The sequence below is a fragment of the Gorilla gorilla genome, chromosome 9, assembly GCF_029281585.2.
Source record: "Gorilla gorilla gorilla isolate KB3781 chromosome 9, NHGRI_mGorGor1-v2.1_pri, whole genome shotgun sequence".
NCBI lineage: Eukaryota > Metazoa > Chordata > Mammalia > Primates > Hominidae > Gorilla > Gorilla gorilla.
In genome coordinates, this window is record NC_073233.2 from 115,523,481 (window position 1) to 115,535,899 (window position 12,419).

Here is a 12,419-nt window from a genome sequence, read left to right on the forward strand (position 1 = left end):
GCAAATTTTAGCCAGGTTCTACAGTTGTCCATGTGGAGATTTAATAACAATTGTGCTTCTATTAAATAGATCATCTTTGAGCAATTTCCTGAATATTATATTAATATGAAAAGTTCTATCATGCGTACATCAAGTGAACAAATGCCAAAGTGAATGCCCTGTTCTTCCTTGTGTGTCTCTTCTGTTTTTGAACACCCTAGGCTGGGAATCTCTCTTCAGGCTTGCCTTCTGCAAATCGTTGGGTACAGGAACCTTATTGCAGATGTGGAAAAACTGCGTAGAGAGCCCTATGATTCTGATAATCCCCAACATGAAGAAATGCTTTTGAAGGTTAGTGCTTGAATACATTTCAGTTCTTCCTCTAAGTCAGCTGACATTTGCCAGGCACCTGCTATGTGCTAGGCGCTGCTCTGGACATCAGGGGTACAAAGATGGATCAGACACGGGCACCTAACTGGTTGGTAAGGTCAAGTTTTCTTGCTGGTTCAGGTGTTGGAAGTAAATTTTTCATCAGAAAATTCCTGTGAGAAGTTAAGTTCAAAGCCAATTTTCTTTTGTAATCTGAGAAAGCATCAGAGGTGATTTCTGTGGGCTCTCACATTTGGCTTAAGTTTAGATTGTTTAACAAGTGTTGAAAGCCAACAGGAGAAATAGCATTTGTCAAAGAGTGACTTGGGATTCCCATTTACGACTTTTAATACACATCAGAGAAGATAAAGTTGATTTCTGCTTCAGCAATGGCCCTCTTGGGAAATTACCCAAGATCTTAATGCTGATTATTTATGCATGTAACTTAGTATTAGAAGAGGTAAAGGTTTATATTTGGCACACTAGAACTTCTGGAGAAATAATGTGGAGTTATGAATACTCCTGGCTGTCAAAGCAAAACCTTAAAAATCTTACAGGATCTGATGGTATATTAAGAAACATCAGTAAAACTTTCCCTCAAAACACTTGAGTTTGGGGCTAAAGAAATTAAGACCCCACGATAATTAAGACTACCCTTTAGAACTACATACTTACCTGAAATGTTTTATAAATTCATTTCTGAAAATAGATGCTTCTTTAGAATTAGAGTGCTTTAGGGTATCTCCCTGCCTTTTCCTAGAATTCAAAAAGGCAGTAACAAAATTGTAAGAAAACATTTGTTTAGCTGCCTTTATTTTATTGAAAAATGTCAACAGAAGATGTAATTTCAAAAATGTATCCTGTTGTGTTTTTGTGTGAAGGAGTGTATGTTTTTGTGTATGTAAGTACTTAAGCAGATGACTCATTTGTCTCTGTTAATTAGTGCTGGATCTGATGTGAATCATTAAAAATTAAAGATGCCTCATTCTTGGCAGTAGTTTTTCTTCCTTTTCTCCCTGCTGAAGTTTAGCTAACCTGCTGAATTTTATCTCTTTTATATTGCCTTTTTTTTTCTGACCATTTTCTGATGGAGGTAGTTCAACAAAATTACCCAAACATAGGAAATAAGAGGTGACAGAGAAAAGAGGTGTTGTAATTAACAGATAGTCACAAGAGCCTGAACAATTTATTAGAATAGCTGAGGTTCCCTCAGAATGAGTGACATCCAGGTGCCTGCTAGGCACCATCTTTAGCTGATCCATTGTATATGTGCTGGCACATAATAGGTTTTCAACAAATATGAGTGAATGCACGAATTATTATAGTTCATTAGCTACATCTCGAGAACTTGTATATGACTTCTATCTGTGGTTATGATTAGATTATGTGTTATCATTTAAACTGTCAGCTATATGAGATAGGCAAGGAAATGATGGCTATCTTTATTTTACAGATGAGAAAACTATAAGCATTTTAGCTCAGGTTCTGATTCACACATCTAGTAAATTATAAAGTCAGGGCTGTTCATTACTGCATTAGGTACTTTGGGGAAAGGCATCATTTCTGCCCTCAAGCAGCTTACAATCCAATTGGGGCATATTGTTCACCTTCAAAAATCACTAAATCCAGCCAGGTGTGGTGGCTCATGCCTGTAATCCCAGCACTTTGGGAGGCTGCGGTGGGTGGATCACTTGAGGTCAGGAGTTCGAGACCAGCCTGGCCAACATGGTGAAACCCTGTCTCTACTAAAAATACAAAAATTAGCCAGGCATAGTAGCAGATGCCTGTAATCCCAGGTACTCGGGAGGCTGAGGCAGGAGAATTGCTCGAACCCAGGAGGCGGAGGTTGCAATGAGCCTAGATCACACCACTGCACTCCAGCCTGGGTGACAAAGCAAGACTCCATCTCAAAACAAACAAACCAAAAAAAAAAATCACTAAATCTTATCCATACAGCACCCTAAGGTATCTTTGAAATGTTTTCCATGCCCAGTGCCTTATTCTAGCCATCATCTCCAACTTGGGCTGTGCCAGCCTTTTAATTATGCCAGTAACCATTAGATTCTTCTCTCGCATCATCTAAAATACTGTTGGAGGGATTTTTTTTCCCTCAAAACACAGTTATATTCATTGTCATTCCCTAGACTAGAAACTTCAGGCTATGTCCTATAGTAGAAAGCCCACGCATCTTAGCATGGCATTTTGGAGGCTTTCCAGTGTATTTCATGAAGCTACAGCTCCTGTATCCTCATCACATATAGTACATTTCTGCCATGCTCTGCCATTCACCGTGACCCAGAATAAGTCGTGCCATACCATATGCCCAGGAATTTGTTCATGCTGTTCCCTCTGTTACCCATTATTCTCACTGCAGAAGCCGGCTCGTTTTTTAAATCCTTACTCACTGAATTTTGAAATCTTCACTAGCTCCCCAAGCAAACTTAGGAGTGGGAATCTTTGTTCTCTTCTTCAGTTTGTTCAAGTTTCAAGTACGATGATAAAATCAGAAATAATAAAACATTAATGGAGTGTTTAGTATGTGCCAATTGTTACAGTCAGTGTTTTCTGGCATTATTTCATTTCATTATCACAGTAGCCTTGTGCTGATACACTGCTGTTGTCTTCATTTTTCAGATGAGGAAACTGAAGCTGAGCAGTGAAGTGGCTATGTGAGCTCACATAGGGTGGTAGCTAAGGGCTCTGAGCTACCACACTGCACTAGGTCTTGAGAAACAAACCACATCTTGTTCGCATTTGTCTTTCCAGGGCTGACCCATGGTTTGTGTTTCACTGCCTGAGCTTAAGCTTCTTCATCTTTAAAATGGGTAATAATATCCTTGTTACCTACTTCACAGAACTGTTTAGAGCAAAAGTCAGCAAACCAAGGCCTGCAAACCAAATTTGGCATACCACCCATTTTACAAGTAATATTTGCAGTACAGCCACATGCATTTATGTATGGCGTTTACGGCTGCTATGGCTGCTATCCTAGTTTAAAGGCAAAGTTAAGTACTTAGAAGAGAGACCGTACAGCTCATAAAGCCTAAAATATTTGTCAACTGGTTTTTACAAAGTTTGTGCCCAGGCACAGTGGCTCACACCTGTAACCCCAGCACTCTGGGAAGCTGAGGCAGGAGGATCACTTGAGCCCAGGAGTTCAAGACCAGCCTGAGTGACATAGCAAGACCCCATCTCCACAAAAATTTTTTTAATAAATAGCTGGGCATGGTGATGTGCACCTGTAGTACCAGTTACTTGGGAGGCTGAGGCAGGAGGATCACTTGTGCCCAGGAAGTCAAGGCTACAGTGAGCTATGGTTGTACCACTGTACTTAGCCTGGGCAGTAGAGTGTGACCTTTCTAAAAAATAATAATAATAATAATTTAATTAAGTTAAATGTAAAAGCGTGTTTGCTGACCCCTAGTTTCTAAGCACAGGTCATATATAGTATTGCCACATGTTTAAGTGCTTGGTTTTTAAGCATAGGAGAGCATTATCAGTGTTACTAGAGTTCTAAAGTATTTTAAAAGTCTAGATTTTATGATCATTTGAACATAGCCTGGGATGAAATTGAATAATATCACTGTCCATATGAATCACTTATATAGACATTTCTATTAAAAGTGTTCCAACCAAATTAATAATGAAGACAAAATTCTGGGTGGATTCATGCACTTAATGAAAAACATAAAGTCCAGAATAAAGACCCTCTCCTGATGGAAAGAGACAATCCCATGGTGACCTTGGTGAGAAGCTGCTTCTCCTTGAATGCTCTGGCTCGAGGGCAGATGAATCGCCTTCCCTTTCTGTCCTGCAGAGGGTTCGAGACCAGGCAGAAGTGTTCAAATAAACTTGTGTAAAGCTTCAGTTCACAGTGAAGAGAGTTCAGCAGAGAGCAGGCTGTGATGGATAACAGTCTGACTCAGAGTGCAGTCTCCACATCTGTTTCTTGTCTTCTGCTAATCACTTTTCCTAGCCCCTGGTCTCCTCCACTTCGCAGGTGGCTTTGTAATAACTACTCCCAGTAGCACAGTCTTGGATGAGTGGATTCCTTAGAGTCCCCACCATAAGCCCACCACCGTTTCTCAGATCTGAAGTTGGCTTCCTAGTGCACGACCTCATCCTTCAGGAGCACCCTATTCCCTACTCCTATTTTTTCAGGGAAGAGCTTACCTATTGGAAGAGAATCGAAATAGCTCAAGGTTATTTTATTTTATACACATTTATTTTGAGACAGGGTCTCACTCTGTCACGCAGGCTGGAGTGCAGTGGTGCAATCTTGGCTCAACACAACCTCCACCTCCCAGGTTCAAGCAATTCTCCAGCCTCAGCCTCCTGAGTAGCTAGGATTACAGGCATGAGCCACAGCGCCTGGCTCAAGGTTTTTTTTAAATAGGAAATATACAGATAATTGTACTTCATATAAGTATTTTAGCATAATGGGCTTTCATCTTCCAAAATAAGTTTGACAATTTTATTTGCTACATATAGTTATTAACCTACTGGTTTAGCCTTTCAATATTTAGCAAGTTTGTTTTAAAAATTACTGTTCCCATTGGTTTACAATACCATTAATATAAATGCATAATTTCGAAGTCAACATTCGTTTCACTGTGGACATAAGAATTCTTAAGGGGTACAATAATGACTGTGGCTGCTGGGCACTGTTCAAAGCCAAAAGGTCTGGCAGGCTTGGAAAGGCATAAACTATTTATACCTACCCTCAGTATACTACGAGTCCCACATTTTTGCTGTACATTCTTGTCTTATAATACAGTATAAATTATTCCCTAAGTCTGAAAAAAAATTAAGGTGAATACATTTTTGTCTTAATTTCAAAATAACCTTTTTAATGAAAAAGAAGTTCCTCATGTTAAATCTGTTCAAAAGAAGGATTTAAATACTTTGGTCACAACATGTACAATTTTTTTACCCTGAGTGCCCCATTAAAATCAGTTTAGCAATAAAACCTTCTGTGCTTTATCAAAAACAGCATTCAATAAATTATAAAATTATTCAATCTGCATTTGAATCATTATTAGGACACTGAATTATAACAAAGTCCTGCAAATGTATGACCATTCATCAACACCCTTAAAACCTGTGAATTATAGCAATTAATCTCATGTGTGCATATAATTCAAACATAAACTTTGTGGAGAGGGGATATAAAATAAATACTACAATATTTCTTCAGTCCTATTTAATGCTGCCTAGATGGTTAGATGAAAAGGTTAATATTTCTAACAGGCACTTTGGGAAGCCGAGGAAGGTGGATCACCTGAGGCCAGGCATTCGAGACCAGCCTGGCCAACATGGTGAAACACCGTCTTTACTAAAAATACAAAAATTAGCCAGGCGTGGTGGCGCACACCTGTAGTCCCAGCTACTCAGGAGGCTGAGGCACTAGAATCGCTTGAGCCTGGGAGGCAGAGGTTGCAGTGAACCGAGATCATGCCACCGCACTCCTACCTGGGTGACAGAGAAAGACTCTGTCTCAAAAAAGAAAAAAGAAAAAAAATAAGTATATATATATATATCTCTAACAGGAAGAATCAAACTAGTTTAATAACTTGCTTTCTAAGTAGTTACCACAATTTAGTAAAACCAAGATATGCCAGAACCTATGCCAATACATTTTTCCTATAGTGTGATGTAATTGCTAATATGAGGTATAATCTGTAAGCAATTAATACAAATATAAACAGGCATAAGCCACCATGAAATCACAGTCTGGTGAAAGCTTTTCAGCTAAACTAGTTGGAGAAGAGAGTTAAGGGAAATGAGAAAAGGCAGACAGGGCAGGCTTCCAGTGGGAACATCATTTACGTGCCTTGTCATCATCCTCTCATATGTAACAGTCCACTGGTGCAGGAAGGTAAATCCTGTCCAAGTATGCTAGCCTAGAATATACTTTATGTAGCATAGTAAGATTATTTAAGTATTACTAATGCTTCATTTGCACTTATATTTAGATTATACATAATCCTATATGCATATTAAAAACTCATTTCCCAAAATGAGATAAAAACATTTCAGGTAAGATGGAACTATGTACTACAGAATTTACAATATCTAAACTCAGAGGTAAAATCAAAGGAAAACATTACTACCTTTTTAGTAAATGGATTGTATGAGCTTACTCTATTTTTTTTTTTTTTTTTTTTTTTTTAGACGGAGTCTCACTCTGTCACCCAGGCTGGAGTGCAGTGGTGCCATCTCAGCTCACTGCAACCTCTGCCTCCTGGGTTCAAGCAATTCTCTGCCTCAGCCTCCCAAGTAGCTGGGATTACAGGCGCCTGCCAGCACACCCGGCTAATTTTTGTATTTTGAGTAGAGACAGGGTTTCACCATCTTAGCCAGGCTGATCTTGAACTCCTGACCTCATGATCCACCTGCCTTGGCCTCCCAAAGTGCTGGGATTACAGGCCTGAGCCACCGCACGTGGCCCCTCGTTCATTTTTTAATAGATGGGTTTGTCTGATGAGGATTGTAATCCAATATTTGGTTAGCAGCAATTTTACCAAACTGTAAGTTCTTTTATTAACAGACATTATAAACAGATAATACTAATCTTATTTATTTATTTATTTTTGAGATGGAGTCTCACTCTGTCTCCCAGGCTGGAGTGCAGTGGCGCGATCTCGGCTCACTGCAACCTCCACCTCCCAGGTTCAATCAATTCTCTGCCTCAGCCTCCCGAGTAGCTGGGATTACAGGCACCTGCCACCACACCCAGCTAATTTTTTTTGTATTTTAAGTAGAGACGGGGTTTCACCATCTTGGCCAGGCTGGTCTTCAACTCCTGACCTTGTGATCCACCTCAGCCTCCCAAAGTGCTGGGATTACAGGTGTGAGCCGCCGCGCCCGGCAATACTAATCTTATCTAAAAATAATGAGTGCCACACTGGTGAATATACAGCTTATGAATAACTTTTAAAAATTTTCCCATTATAAAAGGCAAACACAGCAGACAACTATACTGAACAAAGAAGCTAGAATATGGATACATGATTGATGGGTCTAAAATGATACATACCGTACATAATTAATGTTAATCATGTGATCGGTATATTTTTCTTTGTGATTCCCCTTCATGCTACTTTCTCCAGAAACTGAATTCTGAACTTCCTCTTCTAAAGTTGGTACAATCAGGTTATCCTTGGACATCAGATTTTCTTTTATCACAAACTTAGTGATACAAAATGACACAAAAATGTTTCGTTTTCATATTCATCCAATATCTGGAGTAATGAAAAGAAGCATGTGGCCAGGCACAGTGGCTCGCGCCTGTAATCCCAGCAATTTGGGAGGCCGAGAGCAGCAGATCACTTGAGGTCAGGAGTTCAAGACCAGCCTGGCCAACATGGTGAAACCCCATCCTGACCAACATGGTGAAACCTCATCTCTACTAAAAACACAAAAATTAGCTGGGCATTGTGGCTGGCACCTGTAATCCCAGCTACTCAGGAGGCTGAGGAAGGAGAATCGCTTTAACCCGGGAAGCAGAAGTTGCAGTGAGCTGAGATCACACCAGTGCACTCCAGCCTGGGTGACAGAATGAGACTCCATCTAGGAAAAAAAAAAAAAAAAAAAAAAAAGCATGTGAAAATATTCTGGAAATCTTAAAGTATGCTGGTCCAAGTTTTGCTATAGATGATTCCTTTATACTAACCCTGCTGGGGAAATAGTTACTGCTTTTCAGAAGACACAGCACCATCAAGTCTGTGTCTAGTATAGTCTGTAGTATGTAGTAGAACACTCTTGGAGTTTTATGAGCTGCACAAAGAAAAATCCATTGTTCAGTTGCTGTCATTTGAGTACAAGTGTCTGGATGGCATTCAGTCTGAAGTTTGACAGCAAGTCCATTTAGCTCAAGGCAGAATTGCCTTAAATGTTCATACTTCCATATACCTGCATCTTGGCCTTCAGGTGGCTCAAGATTTTTGTCAGTATTGGAGCAATCTTGACTCTTATGTTCTGTTGCGTATACTGCTGAACAGCTAGCGTACTGTCCATTTCATCAAAAGAATCATCAGGCCAGGTGCCCAGCCTGGTCCACCTCAGCATTGCCATGCCCTCTGCCATCACCACAGTGCCATCATCTGAAGATTAACAACTTAATTAAGAACACTTTTTAGCCATTTGTCTAGCCTTTCATGATCCATAAAATTATTAAAATGAAATTTCTTTTTAAAGCATTTTATTATTCAGGCCAGGCATGGTGGGTCATATCTGTAATCCTAGAACTTTGGGAGGCCAAGGCAGGTGGATCACTTGAGGTCAGGAGTTTGACACCAGCCTGGCCAACATGGCAAAACCCTGTCTCTACTAAAAATAAAAATAAAATAAAATAAAAAATACGAAAATTAGCTGGGCATGGTGGTGCACACCTGTAGTCCCAGCTACTTAGGAGGCTGAGGCACAAGAATCCCTTGTACCCAGGAAGCAGAGGTTGCAGTGAGCTGAGATCATGCCACTACACTCCAGCCTGGGCGGCAGAGTAAGACCCTGTCTCCAAACGAAAAAAAAAAGCATTTTATTATTCAAATGTTTTACTAAGCATTTAATAAGCATCCCACGCTATAAGCATTCACCCAATGAGTAAGGTTTGTCACCCACCTACGGAAATGAAGCGCCTGCTTTTGCCATCTTGCTGCACTCACTCGATGAAACAAGATATATATATATATATACATTTTTTTTCTTTTTTTTTTTTTTGAGACAGAGTCTCGCTCTGTAGCCCAGGCTGGACTGCAGTGGCACGATCTCGGCTCACTGGAGGCTCCGCCTCCCGGTTTCATGCCATTCTCCTGCCTCAGCCTCCCGAGTAGCTGGGACTACAGGCGCCTGCCACCACGCCCGGCTTATTTTTTGTATTTTTAGTAGAGACGGGGTTTTACCGTGTTAGCCAGGATGGTCTCGATCTCCTGACCTCGTGATCCGCCCGCCTCGGCCTCCCAAAGTGCTGGGATTACAGGCGTGAGCCACCGCACCCAGCCAAAACAAGATATTTTTTAGTTGTGCAGGGCCCTGAGATGACTTCACATTATTATTCAAATGAATGTGACGAACTTTACATTTTTTTCCCCTTTTTTCCCTTCATTGTGTCAGTCACCAAATCAGTTCCTAAAGGGGTTTTTTTTTTGTTTTTGTTTTTGTTTTTGATAGACTCTCACTCTGTCGCCCGGGCTGGAGTGCAGTGGCGCGATCTCGGCTCACTGCAAGCTCCGCCTCCTGGGTTCAAGCCATTCTCCTGCTTCAGCGTCCCGAATAGCTGGGACTACAGGCGCCCGCCACCATGCCTGGCTAATTTTTTTTTTCTTTTTTTTTGGTATTATTTGTAGAGACGGAGTTTCACCGCGTTAACCAGGATGGTCTCGATCTCCTGACCTCGCGATCCACCTGCCTCTACCTCCCAAAGTGCTAGGATCACAGGCGTGAGCCACCGTGCCCGGCCCTCTAAAGGATTTTTTAAAATAAACTTTTCCCCAATGACGATCACCTGGTCTCATTTAGTCTTTTCTGATGTTCTCAGTTTCTGGTTTTTGTTTTTTGTTTTTTTTTAGATGGAGTTTTGCTCTTGTGCCCAGGCAGGAGTGCAGTAGTGCTATCTCCACTCACTGCAAGCTCCGCCTCCTGGGTTCAAGCAATTCTCCTGCCTCAGCCTCCCAAGTAGCTGGGATTACAGGCGCGGGCCACCACGCCTGGCTAAGTTTTTGTATGTTTAGTAGGGATGGGAGTTTCACTATCTTGGCCAGGCTGGTCTCGAACTCCTGACCTGAAGTTACCCACCTTCCCTGGCTTCCCAAAGTGCTGGGATTACAGGCATGAGCCACCACGCCCGGCCAGTTTCTGTTTTGATGAATGCAGGGCACTGGCACATTCTTATATTAATTCTTTAAAAAGAGATTTTGTATATTCATGCTTGATATTTTGCTTTCAAGCATGAGAGATCTACCTCCTATCTTTTTACCCTTTTTCTCTCGCCCTTTAGACAAATCAAATTTACCTGTTGTGGCACTAACATAAAATATTGTATAATGTGAATAGTAAGTAGTATTAGCTTAATGTATAAAATAACATTAGTAAAATGAATAACAGCTTTTATTAGTATTTTCTGTCATTGAATATTATGTTTTACACTGTGTCAGGTATGTGACAATTTGATTTAGCAAGGTATTTTGTGTATTACTGTTTCATTTAAGCTTTGTAATGTAGAATAAGCAATTTAGAAATTGAATTATTTCTGAAATAGTAGTAAGGAAATTTTACATTTGTGTTTATACCCTGTCGGTAATGAAGATATAAGTCTAAATAGTAAACTTGTTTACATGCCCATCTCTATTAGAAAAAACTAAGAGTCTGAGCATTACATATTTATACAATTATGGGTCTCAGCGTCTCTCTCAAGTAATGATATGTGCTGAATCTTTCTACAGAAAACTTTAAAAAATAGAACCAGCTTATTAAGCAGTAAAGAGTATAATGCTTAAAATTTACAATTGTGCAGTAATGTATTAATAAAATTGATTTTAATTGACATTACTTTTGGTAACTCTTAAAGATAATAATACATTTTGAGGTTTATTCATGAACATTACTGATATTCCTTCCTCCAGCTACATGATAATGTTTACTCTCACTCCTCTTATAGGTGAGACCTAAAAAATGAAACTTGGCCGGGCGTGGTGGCTCACGCCTGTAATCCCAGCACTTTGGGAGGCCGAGGCAGGCGGATCACTTGAGGTCAGGAGTTTGAGACAAGCCTGGCCAATGTGGTAAAACCCCGCTTCTACTAAAAATACAAAAATCAGCCAGGTGTGGTGGTGCATGCCTGTAATCCCAGCTGCTCCAGAGACGGAGGCAGGAGAATCACTTGAACCCAGGAGGTGGAGGTTGCAGTGAGCCAAAATCAGGCCACAGCACTCCAGCCTGGGCAACAGAGTAAGAGTCCGTCTCCAAAAAAAAGCAAAAAGAAACTCATGTCAGTTCACTTTTTTTTTTTTTTTTTTGGTTAATAATGCTGCTAAAAGTTTTGATATAACATTAAAGCATTTTCCCAGAATCTGAATAATAGGTGGCCTTGAAATTTTTCCTCTTCTCTCTTTTCTTTATACTCTTAAATATTTTTGAGTGCACCAAAGAGCTTTTTTGTGGGAGATTATCTATCTAATCTATCTATCTATCTATCTGTCTATCTACCTACCTACCTACCTACCTACCTACCTACCTACCTACCTACTAATTTCCTATTCAAAATTAAAATAGAAAGACTTTAAACATTAAAATATGTAAGTACTCAATCCATTGCCTTCAGAGCAAAGATATCACAACACATTATGCATCCTTTGGAAAATTCAGCTGTGTACTCATGAGACAATGAGAGCGAAAAGGCAAATAACCTCTTCTTTTATTATAAAATAGTTGTTTTTTGGTTTTGTTTTTATCTCTCAGACCTTCTGGAAAGGTCCTGGGAACCTCCTGGGAGGCTTCAGTTCATACTTTGAGAAATGCTGTCATAAATAATTGAAAGATGATCACATCTTTTTTTTTCTCTTTCATTGTCATAGATGATCACATCTTTAATTGTAATGTATATGCATACATTCAGCTTTGCAAAGCTCCTCCTAATAATGTAGTTTACAAAATCTGAACCAATAGGAAAGGGTGTATCAACAGAGTAATCCTTTTTTTTTTTCCTACAGTTATGGAAATTCTTGAAGCCCAATACTCCACTGGAATCTCGGATTTCTAAGCAGTGGTGTGAAATTGGTTTCCAAGGTGATGATCCTAAAACAGATTTTCGAGGAATGGGACTTCTGGGACTGTACAATTTGCAGTAAGTAAAATGGACAGCTGAGTGTTCGAGTGATGTTTTGGTCTCCTCATACTGAAATGGCAAAAGTTGAGTAATTAGCTTCAAAAGATACTTCCCATAAGACTCAAAGAAAACATTCAAGTCCCCTGAGAGGTCAGGTTGATAAAATGTTAAAAGTGTCTGCTACCTTCCTTGTATTTCAGCAAACTTCATGGATTTTTAAAGCAAATCTCAAATATATTTAAAAAAT

The 12,419-nt window shown here is 39.9% G+C and overlaps 1 protein-coding gene and 1 pseudogene across 2 annotated transcripts in view; one reads left to right on the top strand and one right to left on the bottom strand.

The window, feature by feature from the left end:
- Nucleotides 1–12,419, top strand: part of ELMOD1 (ELMO domain containing 1) — a 75,882-nt gene that overhangs the window by 44,456 nt on the left and 19,007 nt on the right. For both annotated transcript variants that reach the window (XM_019037762.4, XM_004052072.5), the window contains exons 6-7: nt 201–330; nt 12,057–12,190. In XM_019037762.4, coding sequence (XP_018893307.1) covers nt 201–330; nt 12,057–12,190 — 264 coding nt within the window. The remainder of the gene's footprint in view (nt 1–200; nt 331–12,056; nt 12,191–12,419) is intronic.
- Nucleotides 7,158–8,436, bottom strand: LOC109028694 (MOB-like protein phocein; annotated as a pseudogene).